General features: G+C 35.1%; 1 protein-coding gene across 7 annotated transcripts in view; it reads right to left on the minus strand.

Annotated features, from left to right (window-relative positions):
* Positions 1-14764, minus strand: part of LOC110659866 (uncharacterized protein At2g02148) — a 30429-nt gene extending 15665 nt beyond the window's left edge. For 3 of the 7 annotated variants that reach the window (XM_058135688.1, XM_058135689.1, XM_021817933.2), the window contains exons 1-4: positions 14636-14764; positions 14156-14348; positions 12826-13423; positions 12414-12576 (exon numbers count right to left, since the gene is read on the minus strand). In XM_058135688.1, the coding sequence (XP_057991671.1) occupies positions 12414-12576; positions 12826-13423; positions 14156-14338 (944 nt within the window). In that variant the 5' untranslated portion in view covers positions 14339-14348; positions 14636-14764. Of the gene's footprint in view, positions 1-12413; positions 12577-12825; positions 13424-14155; positions 14601-14635 lie in introns of those variants that run through there. The other 4 variants (XM_058135691.1, XM_058135690.1, XM_058135692.1 and 1 more) reach the window with 4 other exon arrangements.
* Between the last annotated feature and the right edge of the window lie 4140 nt (positions 14765-18904).

Below are 18904 nucleotides of genomic sequence, written 5' to 3' on the forward strand. Positions count from 1 at the left end.
AAACCTGTCTCGTCTAGTAATTAAAGTATCCACATTACCTTACATACTGATTGTGCCATGGCACTGTATTCGGATTCAGCACTAAATTGAGAAACTACACTCTGCTTCTTGCTTCTCCAAGACACCAAATTTCCTCCAACAAAAACGCAATATCCAGTAATTGACCTCCTGTCAACCTTAAATCCAGCCCAGTCAGCATATGAAAAACATTCAACATTCAAATGCCCATGATTACCATATAACAAACCTCTTCCTGGAGCGCCCTTCAGATAACACAAGATTTGTCCCAAGGCTTTCCAATAAGCAACAGTTGGGGAAAACATAAATTGGCTTACCACACTAACGGCATAAACAATGTCAAGACGAGTGACTGTAAGGTAGTTCAATTTTCCTACCAATCTCCTGTATCTCTCTGGATCTTCAAACAACTCACTATCCCCCGCTAGCAGTTGTAAATTTGGAGTCATTAGTGCTCTACAAGGCTTAGCACTTAATTTTTCTCTCTCTGTCAATAAATCAAGGACATATTTTCTTTGAGACAAGAAAATACCCTTCTTACTTCTCATAACTTCAATACCCAAGAAATACTTTAACAATCCCAAGTCTTTGGTCCGAAACTGGGTTTGGAAGAAGGTTTTAAGAGATGAAATACCTGCAGAGTTACTCCCAATTATGACAATGTCATCCACATAGACTACCAGGAGAATTAGACCAGCCTCAGATTACCTATAAAATACTGAGTGATCATACTTATTCTTTTGCATACCAAATTCTTGTACTGCTTCAATGAATCTCCCAAACCAGGCCCTAAGACTTTGTTTGAAGCCATAAAGAGACTTCCCAAGCCTACAAACTTTATCCAACTCCTCCTGAGCAACAAACCCAGGTGGTTGCTCCATATACACCTCCTCCTGAAGATCTGTAACACCCCCATTTGCATAGCCTGGTAGATTTCACTGTTCCGGTGACCGGTGTCGGCCCGGACAATTAAGGGGATTAGAACCACACTTAAGTCAATTAGAGAAGCTATAAACACAAATAATTAGTAATGTTCAATTAGTTGAGTATAAATAAGAAAAACAGAACAGAAGAAGTTAAACGAGCCGAGAGTCACAGCGATGGGTGACCTCCTCGAAAACGACTGCGAAGTCGTTTTAAACTCAAATTTCGAACCGTAAAATGTGACGTCGCGGTCCTTAGGACCCTTATGAATACAGTGGAAAACATAAAATCACGAAAAAGAACTGTTAAGCCAGTCAAATAATTAGGTCAGGGAGCCGGAAGAAATATGAAATTATTTGCAAACCGGAATGAACCGGCGAGGGGCAATTTGGTCAATTGACCCCGAGAGCTGACTCCTGACCTAACTGTCAAATAAAATCGGAGAAAAGTAAATTTCGGAATCGAGAATTAAATTAAAGAACTAATAGAAAAAAATAAATAAAAAAAAAGAAAAAGAAAAAAGAAAGTTAAAAAGGTAGTGACATCATCATGGATGACATCAATTATGATGTCATAATTGAATTTAATTTTCCCACTAAAATTGACTAAGTTAAAAATCTATTACTTAAGACAAATAACATAAAAAAAAAAAAAAAAACAAAACTCTCATCTTCTTCCTCCCACCCATAAACCGTTTCTCTCTCTCTCTCTCTTAGGTTTCTCTCAAAATCCACCATAACCACACAAATTGGAGCTTTTAAACCTAGCTTCACTCCATAAACCCTACCCAAACTTTATAGAAAATCTCTAATTAACTCTAAATTGGAAGATTGAGAGAAAGGGAGTGAAGAAATTGAGGAAGAAAGTGAAGATTCAAAAGTCTCACAAGAGGTAAATTCTCTCTCTTTTAATTTAATTGGTTTATAAGTGTAAGTTTAAGGTTGAAAGTGAGAATTTTATGAAAATGTGAAAAGAAAAACAATTGTTAAGGAACTATGTATAAAATTGGACAGCTAGGGTTATGTTTGAAATGGATGTTTTAATGCAAACAATGAAGTTGTTAAGTGTAAATGAATGGATGAGTATCACATATACATTTAGAATTCAACAAATGCAATAATTTAGTGAAATTAGGGTTTGAATGCTAGGATTTGTGAACCAAATTTTGGAGAAATGCTTAAATGATGATTTTGGTCTATTATGAGATGAAAAATGGTCAATAATGACCAAAAGAGATGTGTGGGAATTGTAGGAATGAAAACCAAATTCGTAAGTCAAATGGTCATGCTGCTGGCAGCATGACCAAACCTACTTTGAAGGACCAAAACGGGAATTTTACAAACCCAATTGATATGCCATCAATTGGAGATGAAAATAGACATAAAATAACACAATTTTCATTAAGGAACCATAGCCAAAAACTGACTAAAACTTGGTGAACCAATTGACCAAAGTGAAATGAGAGCAGGCTGCCACTGCACCAAACTGACCAAATGACTGTTCATTTGGTCATAACTCGAGCTAGGAAGGTCAAATTGACCTGAAATTTTACCAGCAATTAGATAAGATATAGACCTAAAACTTTCATGAAGAACACCATCCCAAATTATGCCATTAACCTAGTCAAATTATTGAGCAAAGTGGAGTTACTGTACATGCGATTCTGCAGAATTGCCATTGAGCAGTAAAGTTCCAATGGCTATAACTCTCTCTAGGAAACTCGGATTTAGGTGATTCTTAAACCGATGGAAACCTAAGACATAGTAGAACATTTCATATGAAGAAAGTTAGACCAAATTATGAACTTAACTTGATCAAATTACTGAACAAAGTTGGACAAAAAATCTGCCAGAACCAAAATCTCAGCATGAACAGTGCACGTGAATAGTAATTGTATTTTGGCTATAACTTGAGCTACAAAACTCCGATTGAGGTGATCCAAAAATGAGAATACACTTAAGACAATAAAGAACATTTTCTATGAAGGAAGTTTTGCCAAATTCCAACAGTAGATTGACCAATTGAACAGTGCAACTTCGGAGCACCAAAACCTAAAATTGACAATTTTGCCTAAAAGACCTAAGCTTTGAGAAAATGGCCAAAACCAACAAATTTAATGACTAAAATGTGGTATGTGGGTGAAGTTGGAGTTTCCATACCCATTAAGTCTTAGAAAGTCAATAATTTGACTTGAATAGTGCAGTGAATAGTAACCCGAAACACAAAATTTCAAGAACGTCAAATTTAGCACGTTAGAGCTAGGTAAAAGTGAAGTTAAATTTATTTTTGGATTTATGTTAAATTATGGTACTGAAACACTATAAAATTGTGTGTTTCAGTGGAAAAGAATACCGGGACAGAACCCGAGGAGTTGAGTCAAGGCCAACAGGCGACTCATTTGAGGTTTGTGCACAACTAACTCTTTTATTGTTTTTCAATTTCAAATTGATTTGAAATAAATTTATTATATGATTCATGATTTTTGTTGTGTTGAGAATTTTAACTTATTGAATGAAATTGTATAATTTGAATATAAATTTTCTTATGCATTTAAGGATTTATTGCATTGCTTTTATGATTGTAAATATTAAGTTTGATGTGTTGTCAACCTTGAACATGAATTTATAATGATTAAATATGTTGATTTGTAAATACTTTGCAAATAGAAATTATTTTGAATATGATTTGAAACCACAGTTGACATGACAAAATATGTTGTGAATTCTCATTAGCTTGTCTAGTGAGATAACTCCTCCACTTGATGGGGCGAGTTTCTTTCTCTCTGGCTTGCCAATTGGGGAATGATGTGAATGAGTACTCATATATACTAGCTAGTCTTTGTTTCTCCCTTTTAGTCTCGATTATTGGGAGAATGTGAAATGTCGTGGTATACAACACAGCATCTATTCGAATTTTGGGTCATGGGTTCGACTGTTTGTATTGTTGGCAACACCCTTTAAATTATGCATGATTTGATAAATTGTGATTAAAATAAATAATTTGTCAGTGATTCAAAAGATTTTGTACTGTTTCGGAATCTAAAAGAAATGTAAATTAATCGTTATTATTTGATCAAAATGTTATTCAAATGAATAATTTGCATGAATGAAAATGTTGATTTCAGAAGGTCATGGATTTTGAAGAAGTTAGAAATTTTAAAATTCTATTTATTATGAATTGTCAAACATAAATTGTATTAAGTTTTAAATTATTAGTTTGTGCACCACTGAGTTCACCACTCAGCGATAACTTGTTATGCTGTCGCCGATATAGAGACTAGAGGAACAGCAGATTGAGCTGCTGAGGACAGGGGAGCCACCTGCTAGAAGTTATCGGGTATAATTTATACCCTGACTGTAAATATTCATTTTAATGTATGTATTGCACGTAATTGTATGGACATGTAAAATCGGTTTTGAGCAGCTTGTATAAAGTTTATATAAAATTTGTATAAAGATGTAAAATATATATTGTAGTTTGAAACTCTCTTAATGTAAATTTTGTAATGATGTATCTAAATTGTTTTGTTCCTAATGAAATATGAATGAAACTATTTTAATTAATTTGAATGAAATGTATTGCTAGTATATTGAGGATTATTGAATTTTGAACTTAAGAAATAGATTGAGTTGATTGTGAAATTGAAGCAGTTGTTAAGAAAAATTTTTAGAAGTGCTTTTTACAGGTATTTGAAGAACTGTTTTCTCAAAATACAGAGGGAACTCTGTCAAAATTTTTATAAAATTTGCGGAAAAAGAAAATGGGCTAAAATTTCCAACTAGATTTAATTTAACTAAATGTTTTAAGTACTTATTAGAAAATGCTCACCAATTGTCAAAAATAAGAAAATTGTTTTAAAATCCCTTGTAGGGTACTTAATGAGTTATCGGTAGGTGAAGTTCGATAGTTCATTAGGTATTCTACGGGATCATGTTATGCCTTACAGAGGGGTAAGGTGTGACAAGATCACCATGAAGGAAAGCATTCTTGATATCCAATTGGTGCAGGGGCCAATCATATGTAGCTGCTAAAGAGATAAACAAGCGAACAGAAGTAAGTTTAGCTACAGGAGAAAAAGTGTCAGAGTAATCAACCACATATGTCTGAGCATATCCTTTTGCTTACAAGGCGTGCTTTTAACCTAGCCACAAGACCATCAAGATTTACCTTTACTGTAAATACCCATTTGCAACCAATAGCTTTCTTACCAGTGGGCAAAGGTAACAGTTCCCATGTACAATTAGCATCTAAAGCCTCCATTATTTCCTCTTTCATTCATAGCAGCACACCAGCCAGGATGAGACATTGCCTCACCAACAGTATTAGGGATAGGAACAGAGTATAAAGAAGTAACAAAACACCGAGAACAAGAAGACAATTGTTTATAAGAAACAAAAGAAGAGATAGGGTAAGTACATGAACGTTTACCTTTACGAAGAGCAATGGGTAAGTTTATATCAGAATCATGATCAGTATGAGGTACAGGATCTCCCAACGAAGTAGCTGGTGGAGGATCTGAGTCGGGAATCTCCAATCTCCTAGAATAAACATGAACAATGGGAGGTCGAGTAAGTCTAGAGACAGAAGGAACAGGCTGTGGGAGAGGACTAGACATTAGTTGGACAGTATATATTAAGAGATCATCATCCTCCTCCCCCTGACTCTCATATACAGATGATTGAGGAAAAAATGGAGTGAACTCAAAAAATGTGATATCTGCAGAAACAAGATAACGATTAAGAGTAAGAGACAAACGACAGTACCCTTTTTGCAGTCGGGAGTACCCAAAGAAGACACATTTGAGAGACTTTGGATCCAATTCAGTAACCTGTAGACGAACATCACACACAAAACAGGTACAACAAAAAATACAGGGTTCAATAGGAAACAAAAATTTTGTAGGAAACAAAGCAGTATAAGGAATATCCCCATTAAGGGCAGAAGACGGCATACGATTGATCAAAAAACATGCCGTAGAAACTACATCCGCCCAAAAGTGTTTAGGAACTTTCATCTAAAAAAGAAGAGCACGAGTTACCTCAAGAAGATGCCGATTTTTTCTTTCGGCCATGCCATTTTGGGATGGGGTATCCACACAGAAAAACTGATAAAGAATGTCATTTTGTGTCATATAAGACTGAAATTGTGCTGAAAACTATTCTTTGGCATTATCACTTCTTAATATACGCACAGAAATATTAAATTGAGTTTTGATTTCATTACAAAACTCACAAAAGATAGAAAACAACTCAGAATGATTCTTCATTAAATATAACCAGGTAACACAAGAGTAATCATTAAAAAAAGTAACAAAATAACGAAATTCAGTTTTAGAAGTAACAGAACAAGGACCCCAAACATCAGAATGAACTAACTCAAAAGGGGATGAAGCCCGTTTATTAACTCTAGACATAGAAGGCAAACGATAATGTTTTGCAAACTGACAAGACTCACATTCTAGTACTGATAAAGACTAAAACTGAGGACATAGCTTTTTCATGGTAGACAAAGAAGGATGGCCCAATCTACAATGAGTTTCAAGAGATGTTAAGGTACTGGAGCAAACAAGCGAACGCGGTACATGATTTTCCAGAATGTAGAGACCACCTGACTCACGTCCCAAACATCATAATGAACTAACTCAAAAGGGGATGAAGCCCGTTTATTAACTCTAGACACAGAATACAAACGATGATGTTTTGCAAACTGACACGACTCACATTCTAGTACTGATAAAGACTGAAACTGAGGACATAGCTTTTTCATGGTAGACAAAGAAGGATGGCCCAATCTATAATGAGTTTCAAGAGGTGTTGAGGTACTAGAGCAAACAAGCGACCGCGGTACATGATTTTCCAGAATGTAGAGACCACCTGACTCACGTCCTCTACCAATAATCTGCTTCGTCATAAGATCCTGAAACAAACACCGGTCAGGAAAAAAAGAAACAGAACAATTTAAGGTACGAGTAAGTTTACTAACAAAAAGTAGATTAAAAGAGAATTTTGTAGACACAAAACAGATGACAAAGAAATTGACGAAGTTGAATTTGCAATTCCAGAACCCATGACACAAAAAGTAGAACCATCAGCTAAAGTAACAATAGAAGAAGTGAGATTAGACTGAAAAGCAGATAGAAGACTAGAATTACCTGTCATGTAATGTGTCACACCAGAATCAATAACCCATTTGGATGAGGAAGACACAAGGCATATAGTAGATTTACCTGACTCAGCGATCGCAATGACAAGGGAACTGGTAGGCTTTAGAGATGCCTAATACTGGGAAAACTGTGCAAAATCCTCTGTAGATACCAAAATAGTTTTCTCAGAGGAAGATACTGTAGAATCCTCTGCTGCCATATTTGCCATCTGTGATCGCTGATTTTTCCTCTGAAGTTGCAGACAATTATATTTTGTATGACCAGGCTCATAGCAATAATAAAAAATGACTCCTCTTGAGTCCTGATTAGAACTAGCCTCTCCATTACGCTGATTACTTCTATTGCTTGTAATTCCTCCTCTACTTCCTCTTCTATTACCCTGTTGTCCATTTGAATTACGGCTAATAAGAGTACTACTGGCAGGCTGTGAAGATTGGGTACTCTCTGTACGAAGAACCCATGTGAACGTTTCATGCAAAGAGGAAATCTCAGAACTGGAGATAATCTAAGATTTAGCCATCTCATACTCTAAAGTAAGGCCTGCAAGAAAACTCATAACAGCCAGTTGCTTCTGTTGGGCCTGCTGAACTTTCACATCAGGATTAAAAGATAACAATACATTAAGTTTCTCATATACCCGTTTAAAATCCATAAAATAAGCCGTGAAATTTTGCTCCTTAAGGGGTAAGAATTTCCCTAAACCCTAACTTATAAGAATTTAGGGGTTTTATTTCTTTATGGCAAATTAGGCTTGTTAACAATTGAGAAATATGTTTTATAACCAAAACTACGTGTTTTTGCAATAGTATAAAGTGTTTATGTATGTTGCATGAAACCTAGGGTTAAAAAATTTGAAATTGCTAACCTTGTACCTTTTTGGGCCCTAAGGTGCATTTTTCTTTCAAAATGAGCATAAGACCAGAATTTAGAGACACTAGTATCCAAGAAGCGTAGTGTCGAAGTTTTCCACACTAAATCTTGGAAGATATTTTAGCTAGTTATTACATAGTTTCCCATACAGCTCCAATCAATTCTACAGTTTTTTTTTCTTTCTTTTGAAAAACAGTCTAAGACTAGAGATTTTAGTCTGGCTCTTAAAACTCAACTCAACTCAACTAAGCCTTTATCCCAAAAATTTGGGGTCGGCTATATGGATTCGCTTTTTCCACTCTGAACGATTTTGGGTTAAATCCTCAGAAATGTTTAATGCTTCTAAGTCATGTTGTACTACTCTCCTCCAAGTTAATTTAGGTCTACCCCTTTTTTTCTTTCTATCCTCTAACCTAATGTGCTCTACTTGTCTAACTGGAGCCTCCGTATGTCTACGCTTCACATGACCAAACCACCTCAATCTCCCTTCTCTCAACTTATCTTCAATTGGCACCACTCCTACCTTTTCTCTAATACTCTCATTACGGACTTTATCTAGTCTAGTATGGCCACTCATCCACCTTAACATTCTCATCTCTGCAACTCTTATCTTAGATGCATACGACTCTTTCAAAGGCCCAACACTCACTACCATATAACACAAGGTCGTATGGTGTATGCAGTAAAATTTTCCTTTTAATTTATTGGGAATCTTACGATCACATAAAACTCCCGTGGCACGTCTCCACTTCAACCATCCAGCTTTAATCCTATGACTAACATCCTCCTCACATCCCCCATCTACTTGAAGGACTGAGCCTAGATATTTAAAGTGATTACTTTGGGACAGTACCGCTCCATTCAAACTAACTCTTTCCCTATCACCAGTTTGGCCTTCACTGAACTTGCAATGCATGTATTACATCTTCGTTCTACTTAACTTAAAACCCTTTGACTCTAGAGTACTTCTCCAAAGTTCTAGCTTCCTATTGACTCCTTCGTGTCTCATCTATCGAACAATATCATCCGCAAACATCATGCACCAAGGAATACTCTCTTGTATATGTTTAGTCAGTTCATCTAAAACTAATGTAAAAGGTAAGGGCTTATGGTGATCCTTGGTGTAATCCAATTGAGATCGGAAAATCACTTGTGTCCTCCTCCTTTGTGCGCACAATAGTAGTTGCTCCTTCATACATATCTTTCAATACTTGTATGTACTTAATAGATACCCTCTTTTGTTCTAACACATTCCATAAGACCTCTCTTGGAACACTATCATAAGCCTTCTCCAAATCAATAAAAACCATGTGTAGATCTTTCTTCACATCTCTATATTTCTCCATCAAGCTTCTAATGAGAAAAATCGCTTCCATAGTTGAACGACCGGGCATGAAACCAAATTGATTGAGAGAGATAGAAGTATCATGACGTAGTCGATGCTCCACAACTCTCTCCCACAACTTCATAGTATGGCTCATGAGTTTAATTTCCCTATAGTTTGAGCAACTCTGTATGTCTCCCTTATTTTTAAAAATAGGTACTAAAATACTCTTCCTCCATTCATCAGGCATTTTCTTTGAGTTTAGAATCTTATTAAATAATTTAGTTAACCATGCCACTCCCATATCTCCCAAATACTTCCACACTTCAATTGGTATTTCATCGGGTCCATAGGCTTTACCCACTTTCATTCTCTTAAGTGCTTCCTTTACTTCTAAAGATCGAATCCTTCTGGTATAATTTACACTCTTTTCTATTGTTCTATAATCTATATTCACGCTATTACCATTTTGACTATTATTAAAGAGATCATTAAAATAATTTCTCCATCTTTCTTTAATGTCCTCATCTTTTACCAACACTTTTCCTTCTTTATCCTTAATGCACCTAACTTGATTGAGATCTTGACATTTCCTTTCTCTACTCCTTGCTAATCTATAAATATCTTTCTCCCCTTCTTTAGTTCCAAGTTTCTTATATAACTTTTCAAAGGCCTGTGCTCTTGCTTGACTAACTGCATTTTTTTGCTTCTTTCTTTGCTATCTTGTACTGTTCATATGCCTCATTATTATCACATTTAGGTAATTTCTTATACCATTCCCTTTTTCTCTTCACTGACTTTTGTACTTCCTCATTCCACCACCATCTCTCTTTTGAGGGTGATCCATGTCCTTTAGACTCTCCAAGTACTTTTCTAGCTACTTCTCTAATCTTTGATGCCATCTGTATCCACATATCATTGGCCTCCATATCTAGCTTCCATACTTCGGACTCGAGAAGCTCATTTTTGAACTTCACTTGCTTTACTCCTTTGAACTCCCACCACTTTGTTCGAGCTACACTATTTCTTCTAACCTTACTTGAATTGTTCCTAAACTTGACATCCAAGACCACCAACCTATGTTGACTTGTTAAAGCCTCTCCTGGAATGACCTTGCAATCCTTTCATAGAGCTCTATTTGTCTTCCTGGTTAAGAGGAAGTCGATTTGGCTTCTATGTTGCCCACTTTTGAAAGTCACTAAATGTGACTCTCTTTTTATAAAGTAGGTATTTGCTAGTATTAGGTCGTATGCCATAGCAAAATCCAGGATGCTTTTTCCCTCCTCATTTCGACTGCCAAAACCAAAACCTCCATGAACATTCTCATAACCTTGCCTATCACTTCCTACATGTCCATTCAAATCTCCACCAATGAAAACATTCTCTTCATTCGGTATGCTTTGCATTAAATCATCCATATCTTCCCAAAACCTTTGTTTACTCTCCTTTGTCTAGTCCTATTTGTGGGGCATAAGCACTAACTATATTTATTGTTTCTCCTTCTAGTACTAGCTTTACTAGTATAATTCTATCTCCTACTCTTTTCACATTACTCTGCGTCTTTCAATGTTCTGTCTATGATTATACCCACTCAGTTCTTATTTCTCTCCTTTCCAGGTAAACCACAGTTTGTACCCTGAATTACCCACTTCCTTACTTTTCTCTCCTACCCATTTAGTCTCCTGAATGCAAGCAATATTCACCCTTCTCCTTTCCAATGTATCCACAAGCTCCATCAATTTTCCTGTAAGTGATCCAACATTCCAAGTACCAACCCTGATCCTCCTCCTATCCTGCTCCTTCCTAATTGGTCTCCTTCTATGATATCTTCTATTGTTTTCTATATCTATCTTGTGTTCTGTTCCACTATTTGTTCTATTATCTGTCCTATGGACTAACTTCTTTACCCACACTCGTCCATGATGTGGGAACCCTTGCTCACTTAACACCACACCGGTAGGCATGGCGCGTCGCTTTCGGTGAACGCCCTACACCCTTGCATATTTATCACTACACCCGGGCTCCGATGTAGCGCGTCGTTAGTAGAGGACGCCCCAACGTTTATATCATTTGAATCCATATCATAGGGTGTGACGAAATTTTTACGCTGGTTGTCACCTACCGCAACCCTCCTCCTTTATCCGGGCTTGGGACCGGCTAAGCGCAAACTACTTAGGCGGAGTTTTAGTCTGGCTCTTAAATATAAAGAAAATTATAAGGTAAAACTATTCTCCGTAAATACCTCCACTCATCAGTCAGAAGCCAGCAGCAAAGAGTGCATTCAGGTGCATCAGCATATATATTAATACTTCATGTCAAAGACTACGAAAAGAAAATAGTGTGCGTGTGTGGTGTTGACTAGTGGCAATTTGACAGATATGAACAGTTAAAGCAGTAGGCCTTTTTTTAGGGGGGAAAAATATAAAAGCAGGGCTCCATAAGTTATTATGACAATATATTAGGACTTTCGTATTAGGCCTTAAACTTGGTGCATTGTCAAGTGCAGAGTCTTAAGAGTGGCCAGTTTAGAAAACCATTGCCATTACTGGTTGAGCATGCAATGCTGAAAAATGTTTTTCAACCCTTCCTTTTGGAAGGATAGCTCTAGTTTGAATCTGTCCCAGCACTAGGTGCAAGCATAACTTTCAAACAACTCCTGGTGCACCCATTCCATTTTGATTATAATTTTATATTTTAAGTAAGAAGCTTAGTCATTATATATCCCCCTTCGTTTTGGAAGCATAGCCCTAGTTTGAATCTATCCTAACACTAGGTGCAAGCATAACTTTCAAACAACTTCTGGATGCACTTCATTCCATTTTGATTACAATTTTTTATTTTAAGTAAGAAGTTTAGTCATTATATATTCCTCAAGGTTCCTACATAAGGAATGTCATTGTATGCTATCTGGTTTTGGTTGAAAAAAAAAATAATATAAATATATATATATATATTGGGTATGAAAAATTAGGTTCTACAATAACACACTTCACCAACCTAGAATAAAGAAAATGATTAAAAAAAGGCCAAAGGACTACTGAAGCAATATAGTCATAAAACCACAATCTACAAAATGGCATATGTAGAAATGAGAAAATTTACCGTACAACTTACCACTCAGCATCTTCAATGGGCACATTGTCAGGTTTCTCAATTATATCCAAACCATTGACCACCACAAAACGTACTCTCTTCTCTTCCTGTATTACTAGTTCTGGGAATCGTGTCCTTGTCTCTAAAGAAGTTGCCAATTCTCTTCTTTTAAATACACAAGAACCTTTAGGATAAGCATATAGCCCAAGTTATCAAAAAGGGCCCAAACACAATATACAAAAAGAAAATATATCCAAAAAATATAGTATAAATATCCATCTGTGAGATATTATCATAATTTTAAAATGCATGCACCACATGCTGTCTAACACAAATAACAAAAAATGCTCATTTCCTTGTACTATAATTTACTTGAGTCAACCAATTCAATTATTCAACTGAGAAATGCCCTGTAGAAGGAAAAAAACTCTACCCTTTTTAGGAAATTTCTTAGCCATTCTTCTGTACAAACCACCCGCTGCTTCAAGGGCTACTCCAATGGTCTTATCTCGAATACCATTCAAAGAAGCCAGCCTCATATTTACATCATGCACTAGTGTTTCATACATATTTGCAACATACATCAAGGGCAAAGCAAACCTCGGATCACCTTCATATTGCACGTCTCCTGATTTCCTTTTACTCAATTTGTCTTGTCCTGAGTGAGCAACACATTCAGCCTCATTATCAGCCACTTCAACCACATGATCACTTATGAAGTGATCCACGATTATTTGCAAAAATCTTGCCCTGGCAGACTCAATAGGCGAAGCATCTAGTTCAAGATCCAATAGAAACGAGTTAATGTAACTTAAGACCAAAATGGTCAAGAACAGCTTCATATAAAATCTAACTAAGAATGTCATTAGGATACGTCCGTTTAATTTGAACATGTGTTGACTTGTACCCTCAATGGTCAATATATCATAGGCAACTCTTGAAGAACCATTGTTCTCAAGGCTAGGTCGATCTTCTTCCACTCCAACACCATGAAGTGGTAAGGAATTCCTGTAGGATTCATGCATGCAGTCCTGGAGGAGCAAAAATATGCATTTTATCAACTTCATACAAGAAGTATCAAAAAATATAAATAAGAAGCACAAAAGTTTGCATGAATTTCTGGGTGCATCATCTACTTTACAACTGTTTAATGAGCCTGGTCAAAGTGAAAGCCAGATTTTTGAGGATACTAAAAAGGTCAAATTTCAAGTTTCAGAAACCAAAAGACACTATACAACAAAATTTTCTATGCTTGCTGCATATACGAAAATTGGTAGACAAAACAAAATGGTTATGGAAAAAAATTAAGCCATTTTCCCAGAAAATCTTTCATGTCCTCTTGTTATTTGTGGAAAAATGAAAACTGAAATTTTATAAGAAAACGAAAAATTAAAAACAAAAACTACTTTTAAACAGGCCCTGAAATTTTCTTTTATCTATAAGAATTCATTCTCTAAAACTAAGAAACTGAAAAAAATAGTTACATATTGTTCAACAACTTTTTGATGAGTTCCATTAATAATAATAATAATAATAATAATAATAATAATAATAATAATAATAATAAATTCATAAACCATCCGAAACTTTTGGCACTCTTGTCCTTATGATAATTTCTCTGTTTCTTTCTTTTATTTTGCTATATAGGTCAAAAACCAACCATAAATTTAGATTTCATAAGAGAGAACTCCTATTTACACTACGGGAAAATTCTTATCCGCACAATTTCTTTTTTAAAAAAAAATAATAAAAAGCCAACTTACAACAGCAGCATTGGAATCATCGTCGGCATCCAAGCTATCATCGGCGTGGCTATCAACGGCATCCCCAATGGCATCGAGATTATTGGGGCGGGAATCGACGGTGTTAAGATCATGCAGCGAGCTACCGATGAAGGAATTCGCAGATCTCAAGTTGTACTGTTGCACAGGAACCCTACTCCCCATTCTTCTCTCTCTGTATATATACACATATACCCATAAAAAAGAAATTCAAATTAAACTCAGACCCAGAAATTCAACCATAGCCCTTTGATTGAACTAATCTTCCTCTTCCTCTCCATCTTCTGATAATGATGAGTTTAAGTGTTGAATTGGAGAGTAAAGAAGAAAGGTAGAGATTCGTGGGTTAGTATGTAGTTCTACTTTCGAGGTTTTGGGAGGAAAAACAGGTGGCTTATAACGGCTATACGGACTGAGGAAGAGGGAGAGAAAGAAGGAGAGAATCCAAGCCTGAGACCGTACCTGAGCGGCTGAGCTTTCGAAAGAGAAAAGGGGACGCATCCAAGCCTCACTCCGGCCTCCACACCTGCTCCCGAGCCGGTGGGGCTTTGTCTCTTTATTTAACATATATATATATATATATATATATATATATATATATATATATATATATATATATAAAAGAAAATATTTGATATTAAGAAAAACCAAAAAAATTGGATTGAATTTGGTTTAACTGGAAGCTGACCCTGCGTAGAATATAATTGGATAAAAAAGGTTTTATATATATATATATAATTTGAATCCTTAATTGCACAAGGAAAAAGAAAGAAATTGAATAGCAAAAATAAGAAAATTGAAAACAAGGGAATTTAATATTTTTTTATATTATTTAGGTAGATTATTAAAAAAATAATTTTTTTTAAAAAAAATAACTATTATATATTTTTTTTAATATCTAAGGGCATTTAAATAATTTTTATACAAAAAACACCTTTAGACCATGTTTGGTATGACGTAATTAAAATTATAATGTAATTGCGATTACATTATATATTTGATTACGTTATTTAGTAACACAAAAAAATTTGACATAATAGAATAACAATTACGTAACGTAATTAATTATACTTAAAGTAACGTAATTGTTATTACACACAAAAATGAATGTAATCATGATTACTTATTTTAATTTTTTTATTCATTATCAATACTATCACCATCACTACTTAGCCACAACTGCTACTATCACCATTACTTCTACTATTTCACCACTACCACTACCACCAAAATCACTACCACTACTAATACCGTCTTGTTACCACCATTGCTATTACCATTACTTGACAATCATTTGAAGGAATGGAAACGCGAAAAATACAAGTTTATATCATTGAATTCAAAAATTTTCACCAAGGGTCACATGCATCATGCAAGATTTATTTTTATCTATTTGATTTCAATGATAAACAACATATTAAAACACTTTTAATATGTTTTTGAATCTGTATTTGCCATTTAAGATTTTTAAATTAATCAGATTAATTTTAGAACCCTAGATTAAATAAAAAATAAATATACTAACCTCTTAATGCACTGCAGTGTATTTGTGCCTTTCAGATGCGTCTTCAGGACACCAGATGTTGTCCCTCTAGCATGTCCACACCAAGAACACCTATGGAAGCCCTTGAACAGCTTCTAAAGCTTTTTCTATTAATTAGAAAATCAAGTTCTGCCTTTTAAAAGATTAAAGATGTAAACAGGACACTAGAAACGATTTCTAGTATTTTAAATTCAAGAGATTGTTTGCTAATCTCTTGAAATTAGTGAGAGATGAAGAAGAAGAGAAGGGAGAGCCTCAAGGTGGAGGCACAAATGAGAGCAGCAGCTGGTTCTATTATTTTCTTTTCATAACAACACTTATATAGCTAGGTCAACACATTAAACCCTTGTCACATGTCACCCTCTGATTGGTCTAGGTTTAATTGACCCAATCACATTGTGCCAAGTGTCAAACCTATATTTAATCATAATTTTCATCATCTTACATGATTAAAAGACATTTGGTAAGCTTATGTGTAATGCCATGTGTCACCATCTCATGGTACCACATGTTACCCTGTGAAATAACCAAAATGCCCCTATGTCTTAATTTTGAGTTCTCAACCCAAAATAATTATTTCTCTTGTTCTAATCAATTTATATCAAATATAAATCAATTAATTAATCTTTATTAATTAATTTCTCATTAATTAAATTCATATTTAAACACTTTAAATATAAATTTAACTTATACTATACATCCAATAATCTAGATTTAGTTTCAAGTCATGCTAAGGACTTTGCAATCTAATTGCAAACCAAACCTATTTAATTAATCAATTAAACTCTTTAATTAATTAATTAAATCATATTTAATTAGGTGATTACTTGTGTATGTGTGTGACTTACTAGGCTCATCACTAATTGGCAATGGATATGATATCAACTCTTAATATCATCAGAACTCTTTCTTACCATAAATGATTTCTCTAAATCATTTTATGCACCACATAGACTATGGTTAACACCTAGCATAGCATGCCATAGCCACCCAATTAATAAGGTTTACCTTAAATGAACCTATAATCATATGTTACCATGCACTAGAATCTCTCTGTTACAAAATCTCAACTCAAACTGGAGTCATGGTTTATGTCAAACTCCATTTGTTATGAATATTATGTTCTCTTTTAATTCCAGTTCTTGATTAAAAAGATTTTCTCATCAGAAACTCTTTTCTGATTAAATCTATTTATTCTGGCCAGGAACTTGAAACATCAAGAACAATTAAATGAACATAGGATTTTATCTCTATTTACTTAAAGGAACAGATTCCATCTTGATCAACACCTACCTCCATATATAACTATTAGGAGCCAACACATGCCCATATACCCATACATAGTACAAGTATGAAAGCAGTATCAAACTCAAACTACCTATATACAAGATAACTATGCTATCTCAGGTCTAAAGATTATATGCACTGATATGATTTATGACAATGCATTGACAAGAGTAAACTCCATGTGCTTATCATAAGTTTCACTGTTCGATCTACTTATCATGTATAAGTGCCTATTATGTTTGTTATATGGCATGAGACTCACCATTCCATCTTATTTATATCTCATATAAATAACTTGGGAACAAACATGAATACAATCTTTCTGAATAAGTCATGTCCTTATTATGAAGTATTCTCGATTTTGAACCTATTTATGATACTTTGTGCTAGAAATACTGTCACTCATATTCTTAACAACTTAAGAATAGAATTTCTAACAAAATATCAATGGACCTTTTCTATTACACATAAATATCTTATGTAAACGGAAAAGTGAAAATGCCTTTTATTAATAAAAACATGTACAAGATACATACTAAATGATATGCTCTACGACATACTACTAACAATCTCCCATTAGCACGAGAGCCATTCATTACAATACCTTAAACCCATCTTCTCAAGATGTCGGTCTAGCTGAGTCTGTGACATAGGCTTAGTGAATGGATTAGCTGGATTTTCAGCTGATGCTATTTTTCTGCATGGCAATATCGCCTTGCCCAACTATATCTCTGATAATGTGGTAGTGCCTTTCTGTGTGTTTGGATTTCTAGTGAGACCGGGGTTTCTTATATCCAAACATCTTCTTTTGCAGCATTTTATGTAGTAATATACTCGCCCTCTGTAGTGGAATCTGCAGTCGTACTCTGTTTGAAACTCTTCCAACTGATTGTACCTCCATTACATATGAACACATATCCAGAGGTAGACTTTCTATCATTGATATCTGATTGGAAATCAGAATCAGTATAACCATCCAATTGCAAGTCTCCACCTCCATATATCAAGAATAAATCCTTAGTTCTTCTCAAGTACTTAAGAATATTCTTAACAGCTATCTAGTGTTCTAAACCTGGATTGGATTGATACTTGCTAGTCAAACTAACAACATATGCGATATCCGGCCTAGTACATAACATTGCATACATTAAATTTCAATAGCCGAAGCATATGGAATCCTGGTCATCTTATCTCTTTCTTCAGATATCTTTGGAGACATCTCTTTAGAAAGGTGGATACCATGTCTCACTAGTAACAATCCTCTCTTGGAATCAAGTATGTTAAACCTCTTTAACACCTTTTTCAAGTATAGACTTTGGGATAAACCGATTATTCTTTTCGCTCTATCCCTATAGATGCGAATCCCAAGAATATAGGTTGCCTCCCCTAAGTCTTTCATGGAGAACGTATTTGACAACCATACCTTTACAGTAGTCAATATACCTGTGTCATTACCCATCAACAGTATGTCATCCACACATAAGATAAGGAAAGTAATAGCACTGTCACTAATCTTCTTTTATACACATGGCTCATCCTTATTTTTGATAAAACCAAAGAATTTAATGGCTTTATCAAAACGGATATTCCAACTCCTCGAAGCTTGCTTCAACCCATAAATGGATCGCTTTAGCTTGCATACCTTGGAACCATCTTGGGATTTAAAACCCCTAGGTTGTTCCATGAAAATGTTTTCTTCAATGTATCCATTGAGAAAAGCTATTTTGACATCCATCTGCCAAATCTCATAATCATAGTATGCAGCTATTGCTAATAGAATCCTAATTGATTTAAGCATGGCAATAGGCGAGAAAGTCTCTTCATAGTCGATTCCTTGCCTTTTGCGAAACCCTTTAGCTACTAGCCTTGCCTTATAGGTCTCTACCTTTCCATCAAAACCA

Source organism: Hevea brasiliensis, chromosome 14 (genome assembly GCF_030052815.1).
Source record: "Hevea brasiliensis isolate MT/VB/25A 57/8 chromosome 14, ASM3005281v1, whole genome shotgun sequence".
NCBI lineage: Eukaryota > Viridiplantae > Streptophyta > Magnoliopsida > Malpighiales > Euphorbiaceae > Hevea > Hevea brasiliensis.